Raw genomic sequence first — 18,946 nt, 5'->3', positions numbered from 1 at the left:
CACAATTCTTATGATAATGAGAATAATGGGTTTAGAATTCAATCAAACGGTTTTATTCCAAGTATTTTAAAATAACACTGATGTTAGAATTTGCAGCGTATAATGTGGTTAGAGCAGGCACCTGAAGCCAAACTGAGCACCATGAAAACAGCATATCAGCTACAAACAGGGAGCCATGTCCACTCAAGACAGGAGAGACAGAGACAGTCTCTTGGAGCCACACTCCTCCTGGGCCACCCTGGGCCATCATTCCATACCTGGGGCTCCGTGCCAGGTTCTGTCTGCAGCTCAGACCCTCTGTCCCCCATCCACATCGATGCAGTAGATGTCCAGGGGTGGATACCTCCTTCGCTGGGTCTCCCCAGTCCTGCTCTCCACCTGTGGCTGTGGCGCTCAGGAGCCCCCCAGCAGCGTTCTCCAGGAGCCATCAGCCAAGACGCTCCAGTTGCCCAAGACCCAGCTTGAGGGCAGAGGGGAGCACTACCCTTCCCCACCTGTATCCTACTTTGTCTCGCTAGCATTCCACCCAGCCTAGCACAACAGGAGAACCTCATTCAGCTAAAGGAGAAAGGCCACAAAACACTTCCCTGCCTCGCCTCTACCCCTCCGCCCCCACCTGGCCTGGGTTGAAATCCCACGCACTACCTACAAGCGGTAGAACCTTTCGCTGGTGTTGGGAAGGAAGAAGCCTTTCTCTACTCTTCTAGGTTCTTCTGGCTGGTCTAAGAACTAAACTGACACAAGACATTAATAGGAGGAAATCCAGTTAAATTTCGCACATGTGGGAATCTCACATACACGAGAGGGTCAGGGACCCGCACATACATGACAGGGTCAGAGACAGAAAGTCAAAGTGGGAGTTCCTGTTGTGGCTCAGTGGTTAACGAATCCGACTAGGAACCATGAGGTTGCGGGTTCAATCCCTGGCCTTACTCAGTGGGTTAAGGATCCGGCGTTGCTGTGAGCTGTGGTGTAGGTCCCAGACGTGGCTCGGATCCCACTTTGCTGCGGCTCTGGTGTAGGCCAGTGGCTACAGCTCCAATTTGACCCCTAGCCTGGGAACCTCCATATGCTGCGGGAGTAGCCCTAGAAAAGGCAAAAAGACAAAAAAAAAAAAAAAAAAAAGTCAAAGTGAGGTATTTATGCCACCCTGAGCTAAGGAATGGGGTAGGGGCCTGGAACTTCCAAAGACAGGAGGCCCAACACATAGCAAACCAAAGCAAAAAGAGTTTGTTCTCAAGAAAGCCAATTGAAAACATGAGAGAACAAACCTCAGATCTGCTCCCCCTGAAGACAAGGGGGTTGGGATATTTATAGAATAAGCAGGTAGTCTTGGCATGGGGAAGGGTGATTAGAAGCAGGGGAAAATGTGACATAATTGGCATTCTGCTGCCTTGCTCAGTAGGTTAAGTATCCGGTGTTGCCATGAACTGTGGTGTAGGTCGCAGGCACGACATGGGTTCTGCATTGCTGTGGCTGTGGTGTAGGCTGGCAGCTGCAGCTCTGATTCAACTCCTAGCCTGGGAACTTCCCATATGCCGCAGATGCAGCCCTGAAAAAAAAAAAAAATTCCTGTTAGTCATCAGCTTCTGTTAATTTTCTGGAGTATGGTTTTATAAGAAGAGCAAATGTTTGGTAATTAGATATGTGCCCTGCCATGTAGATGGGGCCTCTTGATAAAATTTATCTCTGGTAATAACTCTTTCTCTGGGAAAAATCCCCAATTTATTTATTTATTTATTTATTTTTTGGCTGTGACCATGGCATGTGGAAGTTCCTGGGTCAGGGATAGAACCCCTGCCACAGCATTGACCAGACCAACTGCAGTGACAACTGCCATGACAACTCTCGAATCCTTAACCCACTAAGCAAGGACAGGGATCGAACCTGAGTCCTCGTGGATGCTAGTCGGGTTCATTATCCCCTGAGCCATGACAGGAACTCCTCTGCCAATTTAAATTCTTGTGGCTAGGGAAGGACCAGTAGTCTCTCTCAAACCCATAGGGTCGCCACTGCCTTTAGCTCAAAATAACCCACATGCCAAAGCAGCACACCTTGGAGAGGCCTGTTCTGAACCCCACACTTGTTGTTTTGTTTTGTTTTGTTTTTGTCTCTTAGCGCCACACCCACGGCATATGGAGGTTCCCAGGATAGCAGTCTAATCAGAGGTGTAGCCACCAGCCTATGCCAGAGCCACAGCAATGCCAAATTCAAGCCACATCTGTGACCTCCACCACAGCTCATGATGATGCCAGATCCTTAACCCACTGAGCAAGGCCAGGGATCAAACCCGCATCTTCATGGATGCTAGTCAGGTTCATTAACTGCTGAGCCACAATGGGAACTCCTGATGCCCACACTTAACTTCTCTGATCCTCAGTCCTGACCTCTGTGATATGGAGACAGTAGGACCTTTTCCCATGGTGCTGTTTGAGGGTCACATGAAGTGATGCATGTGGAGTGTTAGCATAGGGTCTGACCCAGAGAAGCCCCAGATAGTGCCAGTTCTTGTCCATCACACAGAGACACACAGACACAAAGACCACCCACGTGGTTATGTAACAGGATGAGGCTGGCACCAAACCCAAGTTTGGCTGCTCACCGCTCGAAAGGCCAATACGCGAGAGACGTGCATTTGGAAAAGCAAAAGTCTTTATCCAAGAGGCCAGCAACCTGGGAGGATGGTGGACATTAGTTGCCAGTCAGAGGGCCAAGGTTTTAAAGGCAGCGTGTGGTGTGGGGAGACTGGAAGGTGTGGGGTCAGCTCGTGCACAATTCTCAGATTGGTTGACATAAAGGCGAAGTTTCTTTTTTTTAGTATTTATTTATTTATTTATTTAGGGCTGCAACCATGGCTATGGAGGTTCCAGGCTAGGGGCTGAATTGGAGCTGCAGCTGCCAGCCTACAGCAACACAGGATCCGAGCCACGTCTGCGACTTACACTACAGCTCTCGGCAATGCCGGATCCTTAACCCACTGAGTGAGGCCAGGGGTTGAACCCAAAACCTCATGGTTCCTAGTCAGATGTGCATCTGCTGCTCCATGAAGAGAACTCCTTTCTTCGCATTTTTTTTTTTTTTTTTTTTTTTAGGGAAGGTGAAGTTTTGATTGGTGAAACCACTATGGGAAACGGTATGGAGGTTCCTTAAAAAACTAAAAGCAGAGTTGCCATATGATCTAGCAATCCCATCCTGAGCATCTATCCAGACAAAACTCTAAGTGAAAAAGATGTTCAATGTTCACTGCAGCACTATGTACAACAACCAAGACATGGAAGCAACCTAAATGTCCATCATCAGAGGAGTGGATAAAGACGATGTGGTGTGTGTGTGTATATATATAAGTAGAATACTATTCAGCCATAAAAAAAGAATGAAATACTGCCACTTGTAGCAACACGGATTATCATACTAAGTAAATCAGGAAGAGAAAGACAAATACCACATGATATCACTTATTTATGGGACCTAAAATACAATACAAATGAACTTATTTACAAAAGAGAAACAGGCTCACAGACACAGAAGATAAATTTACAGTCCTAGGGCGTTCCTATCGTGGCTCAGTGGTAAAGAACCTGACTAGTACCCGTGAGGACAAGGGTTCGACCCCTGGCTTTGCTCAGTGGGCAATGTCGGAACATTGCCATGAGCTGTGGTGTAGGTCAAAGACAGGGCTCGGATCCTGCACTGCTGTGGCTGTGGTGTAGGCCAGCAGCTGCAGCTCCAATTCAACCCGTAGCCTGGGAACTTCCATATGCTGTGAGTGAGCCCCTAAAAAAGACCAAAAAAAAAAAATTACAGTCACAAAAGGGGGAAGCAGTGGGGGGGGATTTAGGAGTTTAGGATTAGCAGATACAAAAGCCTGCATATAAAATAAACAACAAGGTCCCCCTGTATAGCACAGCGAATTATATTTGATATCCTTTAACTGAACCACTTGGCTGTATACCAGGAATTAACATAACATTGTCAATCAATCGCAACAATTTTTTTAAAAAGGTGATGTTTCGAGCATCACCTATCTTCTGGTTTCAGCTGGTCTGGGGTCTCTCTGCTTGTGGTCAGCAGTTGTCATCTGATGGGGGTGTGCTTGCTGTAAAAAGAATTTAGGAATGTATGTCCAACCTTTATATCTTTTCAGAAAGGGAACTGGTTGTTCAGTGACTCTGCTCTGTGGCTGGCCTGTCATCTAAATTGTTACCAGTTTCTCTGCCCACGAGCTATTCCTTGTTTCGACATTGTCACAATTTTGAACAATTAACTCTTGATCCAGCCTTTTGAGACTCTGGGGAGGCTGGAAGATCAAAGCTTTTCTACAAACCAGAGGCAGGTGGAGGACCAGGTGGAGGGGGTGGGTCTGTCCCAGGAAGCCCTATAGGGTGCTGCTTGGTTACAGTTACACACACACTCAGCTCCACAGACAGGGAGGCCCAAAGCCACAGCAAGTTCACTCACAGACATACACAGGGAGACACAGATCTGAGGGCGCCAGGGGGCTGCCCTGTCCGGGCCCTTTAACCCCAGCCCCACCCTCTCACCCCAGATAGGAGCCATCTGGTTAGAGCTGGATCTGATCCACTCTTCTAGGAGAGCTGCTGGCACCAAAGGCAGCCGAGGCATGAAATCCCATCACCCACCCCATCATTTTTTGGTCTGGCTGAGTAGGGGTAGGAGGTGGACCTAGGAAAGGGTTTTTCATCCGTAATCTACAAACACACAGACACACCCACAGAGACTCAAGTAGATAGGACATAAAAGCACCTGCACTGTATTTACAGGGCACAGCTCCCTGCCTGGCAGGGAGGGGACCCAGCCACCTCTCAGATCCAAATCCTCTGACTTCAAATTCAAGGCTTTTTGCTTTATGCATTGAGCACTCTCTAAGCCACCGCTACTGCCATCCCCACAGGGACCACCGTCACCACCCCCAACTATTATTACCGCTACCACCACCACCACCAGTGACAATAGCATTGCCATCACCATTATCACCATCGTAACTGCCCTCACCACCATCACCACAACCACCACCACCACCAACAGCAGCACCACCCCCGCCACCACCATTATCACCACTATTACAGCTCCCCCAGCACTGCCATCACTACATCATCATACCAGCATTGTCTGAACTGATGGGGAGCCCTCCTGGACCCTGATACATTGGGAAAACCCAATGGAAAGGGCAGAAGGAGGGTGACATGCTTCTTAGGAGCCCGGGGGCTGAGGTCTGGGAAGCTCAGCCCTCCGCAGTGGTCCTGGATTCTCTCCAACGTCAACCTTGCTGGAGAAGGTCTTCCCCGCCCTCTTCCCGCACCTGCAGAGAACTGGTCCCCATCAAGGGTGGCCCTCGTGGTTTCTCTGTGGACAGAGAGAAGCCCAGCAGGGGTGGGACGGGGAGGGGCAGGACTCTCTGGCTGCACCCACGGGATTGGCCAGCCTGCGCCCTCTCCGCCAGCACCTGGCTAGAAGCTTCCTCGAAGAGACAGTGTCTCTGCCTCTGCCCTGAGCTCTGCCCGTCTCAGCCATGAGGTGGGCACCAGGTGGGCAGAACGGGCTTCAGCAGCATCGGTGAGGCAGCGGTGAGGTGGAAGGAGGCCAGCAGGCCCCGTGGGGGAGTACGATGGACAAGTTCCGGATGATCTTCCAGTTCCTGCAGTCCAACCAGGAGTCCTTCATGAATGGCATCTGTGGCATCATGGCCTTAGCCAGCGCCCAGATGTACTCGGCCTTCGACTTCAACTGTCCCTGCCTGCCGGGCTACAACGCGGCCTACAGCGCTGGCATTCTGCTGGCGCCACCCCTGGTGCTCTTTCTGTTGGGCCTGGTCATGAACAACAACGTGTCCATGCTGGCCGAAGAGTGGAAGCGACCACCAGGCCGCCGGGCCAAGGACCCTGCCGTGCTGCGCTACATGTTCTGCTCCATGGCCCAGCGCGCCCTCATCGCTCCTGTCGTCTGGGTGGCCGTCACGCTACTCGATGGCAAGTGCTTCCTCTGTGCCTTCTGCACTGCTGTGCCCGTGACCGTGCTGGGCAATGGCAGCCTGGTGCCTGGCCTGTCCCCGCCCGAGCTCTCCCGCCTGCTGGCCCGGGTGCCCTGCCCTGAGATCTATGACGGCGACTGGCTGCTGGCCCGCGAGGTGGCCGTGCGCTACCTGCGCTGCATCTCGCAGGTGAGGGGCCAGGTGGCCCTAGGCTGGGTCTCCTCTCATGGACCGGGCCCCTCGGAAAAGGGCCCACCTCCTTATCTCTTGAAATAAGGCTTCCTCTGGGCACAGTCACGCTTCACAGAAGATGAGGCCCCTCAGCCAAGGCTGGGTGTCCCCACGCAGACAGAGCTCTGAGAGGTAGGGGTATATTCTCCCAACTGGGGCCAGAGATATGTGTCTTCCCTCAGGCCGGTGCCACCTGGGGAGAGAGGCCCTGTTCTGAGGGCCCCAGAGTGGACCCAACCTCTCAGCCAGCCCCACATCCTCCATCCTGAGCTCCAGCTTGGAAGCCTGAGGGAATTTGCATCCTTTTCCTCTTCCAGGCCCGGGCAGTGGTGAGGCTGGTGAGTGGCGGAGCCATTTGAGTACATTTCCCTGGCAAATGCCCCCAGCTGGCACCTCCCTGTTCAGGGAGTGAGAGCTGAGGGTCCCATGCCCCTGGAAGGGAGGCTTGGGAGAGAGAGGGGCACCCCAAAGGCAGGGTTGGAAATTCAGAGCTCGGGACCCTCCCACCCCACATCCTCTGCCTCGATGGACCCTCACCCTTCTGAACCCCTCAGGCCTCCTCCTCCTCCTCCTGCATGAGAGGGACCCAGGCTGTCGGGGGTGGGGGGGAGATGGCGGCTGACACCCGGCTCCCCTTCCAGCCCGACCTCTCCTGTGTGGGGCTTGCAGTATGTGAATCTCATGTTCTGAGAGTACAATCTGAACTCTGCTTCCCTCCCAAGCTGCACCTCCTCTCCCATGGGCACTTGTCCTCTGTACCCAGCCACAGGGCCCGGGCAGCTGTCCCTCCACCTGACCTTTAAACCATCACCTCATAAAATAAAAGGGCCCCTGGCTACCTGTCTACAGACACGTTTCACTTGGCCTTCAGGGGCTGACTTTGAAACTCGAATTGAGAATTAGCTGGCATCATCTTAAAAACTAGGAGTTTTCACATAAAAATCAGATGTGGAGTTCCCTTCACAGCTCAGTGGTTAACAAACCCAACTAGGAACCATGAGAATGCGGGTTCGATCCCTGTCCTTGCTCAGTGGATTAAGGATCTGGCATTGCCATGAGCTGTGGTGTAGGTCGAAGATACAGCTTGGATCCTGTGCTGCTGTGGCTGTGGTGTAGGCCGGCATCTGTAGCTCCAGTTCGACTCCTAGCCTGGGACCTCCATATGCTGCGGGTGTGGTCATAAAAAAAAAACAAAAAAAAAAAACAGAGTCCAGATTTTCCATCAGGAGATCCAGCCCCACAGGCTCCACATTTCTTTTTTTTTTTTTTTTTTTTCCCACTGTACAGCAAGGGGGTCAGGTTATCCTTACATGTATACATTACAATTACAGTTTTTCCCCCATCCTTTCTTCTGTTGCAACATGATTATCTAGACAAAGTTCTCAATGCTATTCAGCAGGATCTCCTTGTAAATCTATTCTAAGTTGTGTCTGATAAGACCAAGCTCCCGATCCCTCCCACTCCCTCCCCCTCCCATCAGGCAGCCACAAGTCTCTTCTCCAAGTCCATGATTTTCTTTTTTAAGGAGATGTTCATTTGTGCTGGATATTAGACAAATACCATATGGTATTTGTCTTTATCTTTCTGGCTCATTTCACTCAGTATGAGATTCTCTAGCTCCATCCATGTTGCTGCAAATGGCATTATGTCATTCTTTTTTATGGCTGAGTAGTATTCCATTGTGTATATATACCACATCACATTTCTTTATCAAGCACATGCTCTGCAGATCCCCACCCTGAGGTCTGCTCTGCTATAAACCACTGAGCCCCACTAAAACATGTGGGCTTGCCCTGCCTCCCCCATCCTGAGCCAGCCAAGTGCAGGTTGTGGGAGCCCCCTGCCCCACAGGGAGTCATTGGCAGAACAGAGTACCCAAGCATCCAGAGCTCTTCAGCGCAGAGTCTGAGCAACAGTCCACTGGTCTCTGTGACCCCTGAGGGCCAAGCTTAGAGCCCATGCAGAGGATGCACCGAGTGCCTCCAACTGAAAGGCAGACAATATCATGAGCCAAAGGAGAGGTACAGAACTCAGAGGAGGAAACTTCACTATGGCCCTGGGAGCCAAGGAAGGCTTCCTGTAGGAAGAAGCAAGGGCCAGACGGCCTAGGAATAGTGGCTACTGAGTACTGAGCACTGACTAGGTACCAGGCACTGGACTGAGATGATTATCACATTTAGTCCTCATAACAGCCCTATGGGACAGGTAACTATCAACAGCCCCACTTTGTAGGTGGGGAAACTGAGGCACAGAGAAGGCAGATACTTTTCTCCTACTCAACCATTAAGGAGAGACATACCTCATTTTGTGCAGCCTTGGGGGTATAGTGGGGAGCGTAGCTGCCTTCCAAGGAAAGACTTACCTAGTTTTATTGTGTTCGCTTTATTAGGCTTAGCAGATATTGCCTTTTTTTTTTTTTTTTTTAACAAACTCAAGGTATTTGGCAACCTTGCATCAAGACTATTGGCACCATTTTTCCAAAAATTTTTGCTCACATCATGTCTCTGTGTCACATTTTGGTCATTATCACAGAATTTCAAACATTTCATTATTATATTTGCTACAGCGATCTATGACCAGTGATCTTTGACGTCACTACTACAGCTCACTGAAGGCTCAAATGATGGCTAGCATGTTGTAGCAATAAAGCATTTTTAAATTAAAGTGTGTACATTTTTTATATAACGCTAATAGACCACAGTGTAGCATAAACATAACTTTTATATGCATTGGGCAACAATGTGACTCACTTTATTGAGATATTTGCTTTATTGTGATGGTCTGCAGTAGCTCCAAGTATGCCTGTAGTGGAGACAAGCAAACCCAGGCAGCCTAATTACAAGATCTTCCCAGCTAATTCCTGTGCATGGAGTACCAGGCCTATACACAGGGTGTTTTACTCATGTGACCTCATTTCCGTGAGATGGGTATATGTATGCCCATTTTACAGAAGAGGAAGTGGAGGCCAAGAGGTGCAGTCATTTGCCTTTGGAGTCAGTGTTCTTTTCCTTAAGGGCCCTGACATAGACCATGCTTTGGGGGTTGAACAGCCTCCTGAGGTCAGAGGACAGTGCCCACCTGACTCTCTCTTCTCTCCCCTGCAGGCACTGGGCTGGTCCTTCGTGCTGCTGACCACACTGCTGGCATTCGTCGTGCGTTCTGTGCGGCCCTGCTTCACACAGGCCGCCTTCCTCAAAAGCAAGTACTGGTCCCACTACATCGACATCGAACGCAAACTCTTCGATGAGACCTGCACGGAGCACGCCAAGGCCTTCGCCAAGGTCTGTATCCAACAGTTCTTTGAGGCCATGAACCATGACCTGGAGCTGGGTCACGGCCACGGGGTGCTGGCTGCAGCCCCCGCTGGCTCGCCTGCAGCCCCTGCCACGGACAGGGCCGAGGAGGAGAGGGAGAAACTACGTGGCATCACTGATCAAGGCACCATGAACAGGCTGCTCACCAGCTGGCACAAGTGCAAGCCGCCCTTGCGGCTGGGCCAGAAGGAGCCTCTGGTGGGCAATGGCTGGGCTGGGGTCGGGCCCCGGCCTTCACGCAAGGAAGTGGCCACCTACTTCAGCAAAGTGTGAGCCACAGCTAGGGGAAGAGCCAGAATGGGCATCTGAGCCCACAGCCCCTTGGACCCCCAGACCAGATGGCAGTAGGTCCCTGAGCAAGCCCACGTGCCCAGGTACTCACCTGCCCACCTGAGGCAGGCAATTTGGAGCTGGAGGGGACCTCGGTCCTCTAGCTGTGGCCCAATCTTGGAGGGTCCTGAGGCCATGAGCAGTATTAGTCAGAAAGATTCAGAACTAGCTTAGGGGGACAAGCTCCCACCTGCCCAGCCCCTCCCAGGCCACTTCACCCCTGGTTCACCATCTCCTCTTAGGTCCTACCAGCAGCCTTGCCTCAGCATCCACTTATCTCTGATGTTTCAGGATCTCTGTTCCCTTATGCTCAAAGCTCAGGGAATAGGAGGGTGTCCGGCCAGCTAATGAGGCAGGAATCTTCTGATTTGGGTCAATCTCTTGAGGCTGAGCAGGCCAAGGTGGGCCATAAGGACATGGGTCTCACCTGGCAGGACACACCTGTGGTCACAGTGATTAGACAAGATGCCAGAAGCTGGACCCGCTCAGAAGCCAGGATGTGTGTTCACCACAGAGGTCACTCCACATTACCAAGGTGATCTGCCCATTGAGCACTGGGCACAAAAGACCTCTGTCTTAGTCCATTGGAATGGCTATAACAAATACTGCAGACTGGGTGGTTTTAAACAACAGAGACCTCTCTCACAATTCTGGAGATTGGAATTCCAAAACCATGGTCCCACCTGGTTGGCCCTCTTCCTGGTTTGTAGCTGGCGCCTTCTCGCTATGTCTACACATGGCAAAAGGGGCTAGGGAGCTCTCAGGAGCCTCTTTGCTAAGGCAAGGACCCCACGCCTAAACAACTCCCAAAGGCCCCACTCCCTAATACCATCGCCTTTGGGGGTTAAGATTTGACATATGAATTTGGGGACACATTCAGACCACAGCACATCCCACTGAGGGGACCGTCCTGATACCTCCCTCACATCCAGGTCTCAGGGGGACTCAAGACCGTCCATTTAGAAAAAGAAACTGATGTCTTCCCATTTTTCCCAAAGACCCCAGGGGATGGGGAACTCTAAAGTGCTGAGAGGATCTGCCCTGGGGTGGGATTGAAGGAAGAGCCATGGGAGCGGGGAGAATGGCTCAGACTCAGTGAGACAGAACCGGGGCAAATGCTGACTCTACCACTTACACACTGTGTCCCTTGGGCCAGTTGCTTCATTTTCTGTGCCTCAGTTTCCCCATCTGTACAAGGCGGCTGAGGCTCCTGCCTCCCGAGGTTATGTGAGCATTAAACAGGTGAGGCGTGTAAAGCACAGAGCACATGGTAGGCTCCCGGTCTCTGGCAGATAACATGTGTGTTGATTTCCAAACCTGAGGCTTTATCCTCCACCTCCCAGTGGACATAAGGTGGGGGGAGGGGGGGACGTGAGGAACTGGAGCAGCTTTGTCAAGGAGGAAGCTGAGGGCCAAGAAGATGTAAGCCAGCCTTGAGCCATAAGTCCCACTCACCCAAGAATACATTCAGGGGTCTGGGGGGCTCTCCCTTGATCCTAGAGGTCACCTAGACTGTCTCTCCCTTTTAGTGCTCTTGACCCATGACTTAGCCTCAGCTTGCACACTCCCACAGACGGGGAGCTCATGACCACTTTCTGGGACAGGCTGGGCAGTTCCGGTTGTTGCAAAGGGCTTCCTTTAGAAACCTGTCTCCTTGTAATTTCTGCCCACCAGTCAGAGATCTGCCCAGAGGGCCTCAGAAAATCCCTAGAGTTCAGAATTTACTCACCAGCGCCCCAGAGATTTGAAGCAGCACCTGGGGAGTTAGCTGAAGTGTGGACAGAAGAACTGGCAGGGGGAGGACGACTCTGAGGGAGGAGGGGCAGAGTGGGGAGGGGGGCTTCTGGCTTTGCTGCCTCCGCTAGGAGTCAGCATCTTTCTGATGGCGCCTTTCTCCTAACCCTGCTGGGGGCTCCGTCTGGCAGCTTCTATCGGGTGGGGAGTCAAGCAGGGGGCACTCGCGAAACCGGCCTGGAGGGCAGGCTCAGGCCAGATCTCCCCGGAGGCCCCCTGCCTGGCCCTCAAACTGGTCCCACTGGTGTGGAGCCTCAGAAGGCAGACAGGGCCAGGCTTCTGAACAGCCGCCTCCACTTCCTCTCCCCTCCCTGTGCCGCCCGCGCGCGGGGCCGTCCCCCCTGCCTGGCGTCTGTAGGCGATTTTCCACTGGCTGGCGGGGCGCGCGGGCTGCGGGCCGGCCCGTGGATTCTGCCTCTTTTCTGGAGGTAAACTTTTCTGAAGACACCACCAGCCCCGGGTCCTGCGGGTCTCTCCCACGAAGCAAAGCAGGAGGGAGCCCCGAGAGCACCAGCCACCCTGCCAGGCTGCCTGCCCTGGAGGCCCACACCCCAGGGGCTCCGTCGATGTCCTGGCGCCACTTGGAGAGGCCAGCCCCACGCAGAGGCCAAGGCCGCCAGTGCCCACAGCTGGTTCCAGGTAAGGAAGGGGAGCATGGCAGGGCTACTCTGCAGCTGCCCAGGGGGACTGTTCTGGAGAGGGAGGCTCCCACTCCCCAGCAGCCAGTTTTCTGTTCTGTTGTTGATGGAGGTGCCCCCAAGGGCCTCAGTGTGACCCATCCCTGGCAGCCTGGGGCAGCAGTCTCAGAAAAGAGGCTGGTCCCTCCTCTGCCCACCACCCACCAGTGGTCAGATGTCTTATACCACACTTCGGGGGGGTTTCTGAACCCAGGGGAGCATATTGGGAGCCTTGAAGCCAAGAAGGGAAAAGGAAGAGGGAGAGGGGGGTGCCTTTATCTGGTCCATCCCCAGCAGTATTACAAACTCCCCTGCTCTGGGAGTTAGGACTGGAGCCCCCCAGGACCTCAGGCAGTGAGTTGGGGAAGTCAGATCCCTCCTCCTCCTTCTGGCAACCCACGTGGCTACTCAGCTCTGCAGCAGCCCATCTGGCAGCCTTGGCATGCCCAGGAGGGGCAGGGGTCTAGAAAGGAGGCACGGAAGGAAATATGGGTAGGTCTCCCCATCTTCGTTTGCTGCCCACCCCACCCCTTCACCCCCCCCCAGCGCGACTGGCCGGAGGATTTTTGTTTTTCATTGTCGGGATGGGAAGAACATAGGGCCACACCCTGGCCTGTGTGGGTGGAGCCTGAGAAGGGAGTGGGGGCAGAACAGGGCTGGAGCCTGAGGCCATGGCCACTTCCTGGCAGGCTGCCAGCCCCACGGCTGCCCAGCCCAAGGCAGAGCAGGCTCAAGAGAGGGTGGTGGGCACGGCCAAGCCCTAGCCTTCATCAAGCCTTCCTGTAGCTGACAGGCTGGGCAGTCTGCAGGCCCAGGATCCGTTTGGAGCAAGCCTGCTGGAGAGGGAAGGTGCAACGGTGGGGAAGGGGCAGCTCATCAGGGCTCTCGTGGGTGTGCCCAGGGCAAGGTCAGTAGAAGACCAAGGAGACAGAGGGCTCATTTAGCTGTACCCACCCATGTCCACATCCCAGCCCTCCTTAGGTCATGCGTGCAAGTCCTGTCCAGGCACCTCCATATTTGAAGAGCCTTGAGCAAGACACTTTATCCTCCTGTGGCCTTAGTTTCTCCATCTTCACAGGAAGCAGGATCATCCCCCACCCACCTCACCTCTGGGAGGGGTCTTAAGGACTAGACAGGGCGAGATGGAGGGTTTCACATCCAGGACGGTTATCAGGCTCTGCTTATCCCGTCTTTCCCCATCAGCATCCCGAAGAGAGCAAGAACTAGAATGACTTATCCTCTTTTCACAGATGAGGATGCTGAAGTCCAGAGGATGATCATGAAGTATGTTGAGTCAGGATCTCCTAAACCGGCCCAGAGCCCGAGGTCTCCAAAATGAGAAGGTTCCTACTGTGAACTCCAGGGATGTTGCACCAGGCTCACCACTGACTGGAGGCCCCTCCCTCCATCCCGCCCCACATCACAGGGTCAAGTTCAAGTCCCTTGTCCACCAGGACACTCATTCCAGCTTTTATGTCTTCATGGGCCAGAGGCCTTGAGGACACATCCTCCAAACAGTCCTGGGTCCCTCCACACATTAGCAGGACCTGGAATCCCAAACGGGAAGCCAGTAGACATCCCATATCCCCTAATGCCAGAGGGCTATTCCCAGGCCCTGTTTTAATGGAAGTTTGCGGTGGTGAAAAGAACGTTAAGTGTCTGAGGCAGACAGACTCGAGACTGCATCTCAGCTCTGCCACTCCCATGTGAGCCTGGCAAGCGCTCACCCTGAGGCCTCCACTTCCTGTCACTGGAGGTTAGAGCCGGAGCACAAGGATGGGCAGTGAGGGGTGTGAAGCACCTGACAGGTAGTAGGTGTGAACAGTGGCTTCTCTCATTCCACCCAGGCCCCGGGGCTCCCCAAGTCTCCTTCCTTTCTCGCCATCCTGGCTACACAATACCCTCCAGTTGCTGTTTTCAGAGGCAAACACTGATCAGTCATGTACTGTCCCACAGGAAGCACGAGGCCAGCCGCCGCAGAGGATAAAATGCCAAGCCCGTGCTCTGCCTTCAGGTGCCCAGCAGCCCACACGCTTTCCTAGTCCCACCAGGAACCGTCGGTCTCGGTCCCTTCCTGCCTCCACTCTTACTGTCGGTCCTCCAGCTGACCTGTCACCATGGCAGCCCTGATTGCAGAAAACTTCCGCTTCCTATCGCTCTTCTTCAAGAGCAAAGATGTGATGATCTTCAATGGGCTGGTGGCCCTGGGCACGGTGGGCAGCCAGGAGCTATTCACTGTGGTGGCTTTCCACTGCCCTTGCTCACCAGCCCGGAACTACCTGTACGGGCTGACAGCCATCGGGGTGCCCGCCCTGGCGCTCTTCCTCATCGGCGTCATCCTCAACAACCACACCTGGAACCTGGTGGCCGAGTGCCAGTACCGGAGGACTAAGAACTGCTCGGCTGCCCCCAACTTCCTCCTCCTAAGCTCCATTGTAGGCCGTGCAGCTGTGGCCCCTGTCACCTGGTCTGTCATCTCCCTGCTGCGTGGTGAGGCCTATGTCTGTGCTCTCAGCGAGTTTGTGGATCCCTCCTCGCTCACAGCTGGAAAAGAGAGCTTCCCACTGGCCCACGCCACAGAAATCCTGGCCAGGTTCCCATGTGGGGAGGGCCCTGCCAACCTGTCAGGCTTCCGGGAGGAGGTCAGCCGCAGGCTCAAGTACGAGTCCCAGGTAAGGCTGTATCAAGGGAAGCCCCTTCTCTTTCTCCCCAACGTGGTGGCTGGTGGGGAAGTGCCCGGATTGTCCTCAGGGGCTGAGCTCTCCAGGAAAACACTGGACTGTCAGCATCAGGCATCAGATCAGTAACTGTGGGTTTGCTCTTGGTGGGGCAAGAGTCAATTCCATCCCAAATAGGAAAGTTTTAAACATTAAAGGAACGCTCTTCTTGCTTAGACTGAGTCTTGATCCCAGTCACAGATTAAGGCCTTTGCTCCAGCCAGACTGAGATGAACCCCGGCCATCCAATGAGTTGATAGTGTCGTGTGGCTGGCTCACGGGACCAGCAATGTTCCCGGCCTAGGAAAGGCCCCTGCCCAGTACTGAGTCAGCCTCAGGCATCGTTGACATCAGGGGAGTCCTTGGAGACAGGAAGGGCTGTCCAGTCAGGAAGCAGCAGCTCCCGCCTTGATCCTACGCTGGCTCAGTTCTGAAGGAGTTGGTCAGGGAGAGAGAGCAAGGGCAGAAACAGAAAAACGGCTGAAGTATTAACTCAAGAGAAGCAGGGTGAGAGAGAGCGCGTGCATGTGTGAGCGGAAAAAGCACACAATTTTCTAAGCATCACCTCTGGGATCCATAAAAACACAAGTGGAGAAGGAGGGCCAGAGATGACACCAAAGGGGGTGGAAGATGATAGAAATAAAATTTATTTGATGATGATCCAATGTCCACAGATCTCTGTACAGGCTTAACTGGGAAAACAAAGATGACCTTGACTGTCTAGCTTTCAAAAGGCTCACAGCCAAGCAAGACAAGCACATGGGTAAGATTTTAAAATGAGGCAGAGTGACAATATAAATTGAGGAACCAGGCCACAGGGGACTCAAGGAAAGCAAGTCTGCAAGGGGCTTCTGAAGCCTTCCTGGAGGTGGCATCAGGGCTGAACCTGGCAGTCTGAGCTGGTGGGCTGAGATGATGTGGAGGGGACCCTTGGGGCTGAATCTAAGACCAGAAAAGGTATGAGTTCAAGCAAGTGAGGACAAAAAGGAGGAATCCCAGTCAGAAGAGCCTGCTGCCGGTGGAAAAGTGGGACCTGGGGCCAGGGAAGGACAGAGCCAGCCCTCAGGGGGTTCTGAGGCCAGGTTCAGCTCGGCCCACTGGCTCTGACCAGCTCCTGCTACTTCCTCTCGGGGGGGCGGGACTGCAGGCAGCCCCTTGCCCGCCCTCAACCCTGCCCCTTCTCTGACCAGCTCTTCGGGTGGCTGCTCATCGGCGTGGTGGCCATCCTGGTGTTCCTGACCAAGTGCCTCAAGCATTACTGCTCCCCACTCAGCTACCGCCAGGAGGCCTACTGGGCACAGTACCGCACCAACGAGGACCAGCTCTTCCAGCGCACGGCCGAGGTGCACTCGCGGGTGTTGGCTGCCAACAACGTGCGCCGCTTCTTTGGCTTCGTGGCGCTCAACAAGGATGACGAGGAGCTGGTTGCCAAGTTCCCAGTGGAAGGCACACAGCCGCGGCCGCAGTGGAACGCCATCACTGGCGTCTACTTGTACCGTGAGAACCAGGGCCTCCCACTCTACAGCCGCCTGCACAAGTGGGCCCAGGGTCTGGCGGGCAACGGCACGGCCCCGGACAATATAGAGATGGCCCTGCTCACCTCCTAAGGGTCCTGGTCCCATGCTCTTTGCCGATGACACGGCTTGGCCCCAGACTGAACCTCACTGCCTGCTCACGGCAGGATCAGAGGGGACTTTTTTTTTTAACTATAGCTTTTGGGGGAAACTGGCCAGAAGAAAGGAACACAAAGTCAAAGTGGAGTGCAAATGTGAGAGCAAGCAGACAGCGTGGTTGGCTCTGGCGGGAAGGCTCTCGGACCTGAAGAAGTTTCCTCTCCTGTTGCCTCCAGTCACTCAGTCAATAGCTTTGGAGAAAAGCCCCTTTCCCAGATCTGGTACTTAATCATGATGATGACTGGAGGTCCTTAACGATGTGGAGGACCTTTTATGGGCAGGACCCCTTGGCTGGGGAGCCCTGGCAGCAGAGCCAGGTGATGATGACACTCACCAGCAGGCGCCCTTCTATGAAACAGTGTGCAGCTCATTTGCACGTAACTGCATTCGGACACCTGGCTCAGTGGTGCTCCGCTGGGAAGTGGCCCTCCGATGTACGCCTTTAGCTTTATTTTATATACATTTCTGATAAAGCTTTTCTTAGTATAAAGGAATTCAGCCTGGTGTCGGGGTGACTGGATGGGCCACAGCAGGCTGGAGGACAAGGGGACAGGCCCGAATCCCATTCCTGGGGAGGGAAGAGGAGAGAGACCTGGGGCAAGACTGAAAAGGAGGGAGGGAGGCCAGGGTGCAGGGCCAGGTGTTCCCACACTCAGGAAGGCCCTGGGGTGCCTAACTGGGTTCAGTTAACTGATTTGATCTGGGAAACAGATGGAGCCTGGCCTTTCTCAGAGGGAAGCTCGGCCTAAATTTCAGGAGCCGGCAGATTCCGCACCGGCACTTAGTAGGGTCTAGCTCTTGTAACCCAGGGCTAGTGACCAAGCACAGGCCAGCCCAGCTTGGCCTCCCTCCCGTGCCCGACCTTGCTGGAGCACCTCCACCACCTCTCCAACCTCTGATGCCCTCTCCCTTGTCCCCATCCTGCTTTCTGGCAAATGACTCAGTCATTTCCCACGGAAAAGCTTTCCAGCTCTCAGGACATTTAAAGCTCTGCCTAAGAAAACTTTTAATTCCCTTAAGATCAAGCCAAAAATGAACTGGCTTCGATGACTAGCTGAGTTTGTGCTGGCCTCTAAGAACCCGGGAACAAATGGGATAGTTACTTACCAAAGGAGGCGGAGAGCCAGTCTCTCTGGGAATTCTTCAGGGAGGTGCGGGTGGAGTGGCCCGTCATGTCCCCATCATGCCCCCTTCTCCTCCAGGCCTCAGGGAACAATCATCATGCCAATCAAGGCTCTGCCAGCAACCTCTCATTAGAGGAGCTACAAGGAGACAGAGAAGCTGTGCCGCTCCCAAAGCCCCACAGCACATCTGTCTAGGTCCCCGTGGAATCTCCCACTTGCCAGGCCCCCACAGCACACAGCATACGTGTGCTCACTGAACCCACAAAACCCATCAAGGTAGGATTTTTTAAATCCCATTTCACAAACAAGGCACCCAATTCAGAGAGGTTAGATAAACGGGCCCCAGTGGCCCTGGAAAGAGACCTCACCAGGTGGTTTGAGCCAATACCTGTGGCTCTCCTCTCAGGCACCAGCTTCCCTAATTTTCCCTTCTGGGCTCTGCCTTTGCCCTCCTGGCCCAGCCTCATGGCCTCCACGAAAAGGCACAAAAATCTAAGTGAATGCCTAGAGAGCCCATTATCTCAGGGAGTGGCCTACTCCCTGGACCCTGCTGACCCTCTCTGGCTGGACCAAGGGCCTACCAGGGCCAAAGTGGGATCCTGACCACAGGGTCATCGGGGGTCAGCCCTCCATTCCTGCTCCCCAGGAGAGACTCACAGCTTTGCTAGGAGCCCAGAAGTCTGCTGCCTGCAACTACTGAGCAGCCCTAGAAAAGGAGAAAGATGAAATAATTTGGTTCTTAAAATAAAACAAGCAAAAAGGAATTGTAAGAAATCTCAAGTTCTTTTTCATCTTGACAAGATCACCCCAAGGATGCTGCAGAAAAAGCAGCACTTAAATAGAGTCCCCAGGCAACACAGTTTTTCAACTGCCCAGGTGCCTGGGGTTACCACTGGCCCTCGGAGCCAGCCGGCTGCTAGTCCTCCTCCAAGGAGCTCTTGGCCTCCACGTATTCCAGGGCCTTCGCCTTTACTGCCTGCACGTCCTTCTCGGTGCCATGCTGCTTCTCGTAGTCCAGGTAGCGCTTGAAGAAGAACTTCATTCGCTTGGGGGCCAGGCTCAGATGAATGACCCGCTCAAAGATGTCCCTGGGAGGG

The 18,946-nt window shown here is 53.6% G+C and overlaps 2 protein-coding genes across 13 annotated transcripts in view; one reads left to right on the top strand and one right to left on the bottom strand.

The window, feature by feature from the left end:
- LOC100157433 (calcium homeostasis modulator protein 2) lies at positions 3,841-17,219 on the top strand. Of its 6 annotated transcripts, none has more exons than XM_021073486.1 (4): positions 11,743-12,297; positions 13,586-13,619; positions 14,292-15,007; positions 16,243-17,215. In XM_021073486.1, the coding sequence occupies exons 3-4, from the start codon at positions 14,453-14,455 to the stop codon at positions 16,657-16,659; spliced, it is 972 nt and encodes a 323-aa protein (XP_020929145.1). In that variant the 5' UTR covers positions 11,743-12,297; positions 13,586-13,619; positions 14,292-14,452; the 3' UTR covers positions 16,660-17,215. The 6 variants fall into 6 exon arrangements, with proteins under 6 accessions (XP_020929149.1, XP_020929145.1, XP_020929147.1 ...); XM_021073488.1 differs by having other exon boundaries at positions 13,586-13,661; XM_021073487.1 differs by having other exon boundaries at positions 13,586-13,678.
- The window catches only part of PDCD11 (programmed cell death 11), a 54,420-nt gene continuing 51,157 nt past the window's right edge, over positions 15,684-18,946 (bottom strand). The window contains exons 36-38 of one of the 7 annotated variants that reach the window (XR_002338760.1): positions 18,431-18,937; positions 17,833-17,987; positions 15,684-17,293 (exon numbers count right to left, since the gene is read on the bottom strand). Coding sequence is in view for 2 of the 7 variants with exons in the window: in XM_021073483.1 (XP_020929142.1) it covers positions 18,766-18,937 (172 nt within the window). In the remaining 5 variants the exon portion in view is untranslated. Of the gene's footprint in view, positions 18,938-18,946 lie in introns of all 7 variants that reach the window. The other 6 variants (XR_002338761.1, XR_002338758.1, XR_002338759.1 and 3 more) reach the window with 6 other exon arrangements.

Source organism: Sus scrofa, chromosome 14 (genome assembly GCF_000003025.6).
Source record: "Sus scrofa isolate TJ Tabasco breed Duroc chromosome 14, Sscrofa11.1, whole genome shotgun sequence".
NCBI lineage: Eukaryota > Metazoa > Chordata > Mammalia > Artiodactyla > Suidae > Sus > Sus scrofa.
The sequence above is the reverse complement of the archived record's forward strand: the minus strand, read 5'-3'. Positions and strand labels throughout refer to the sequence as shown.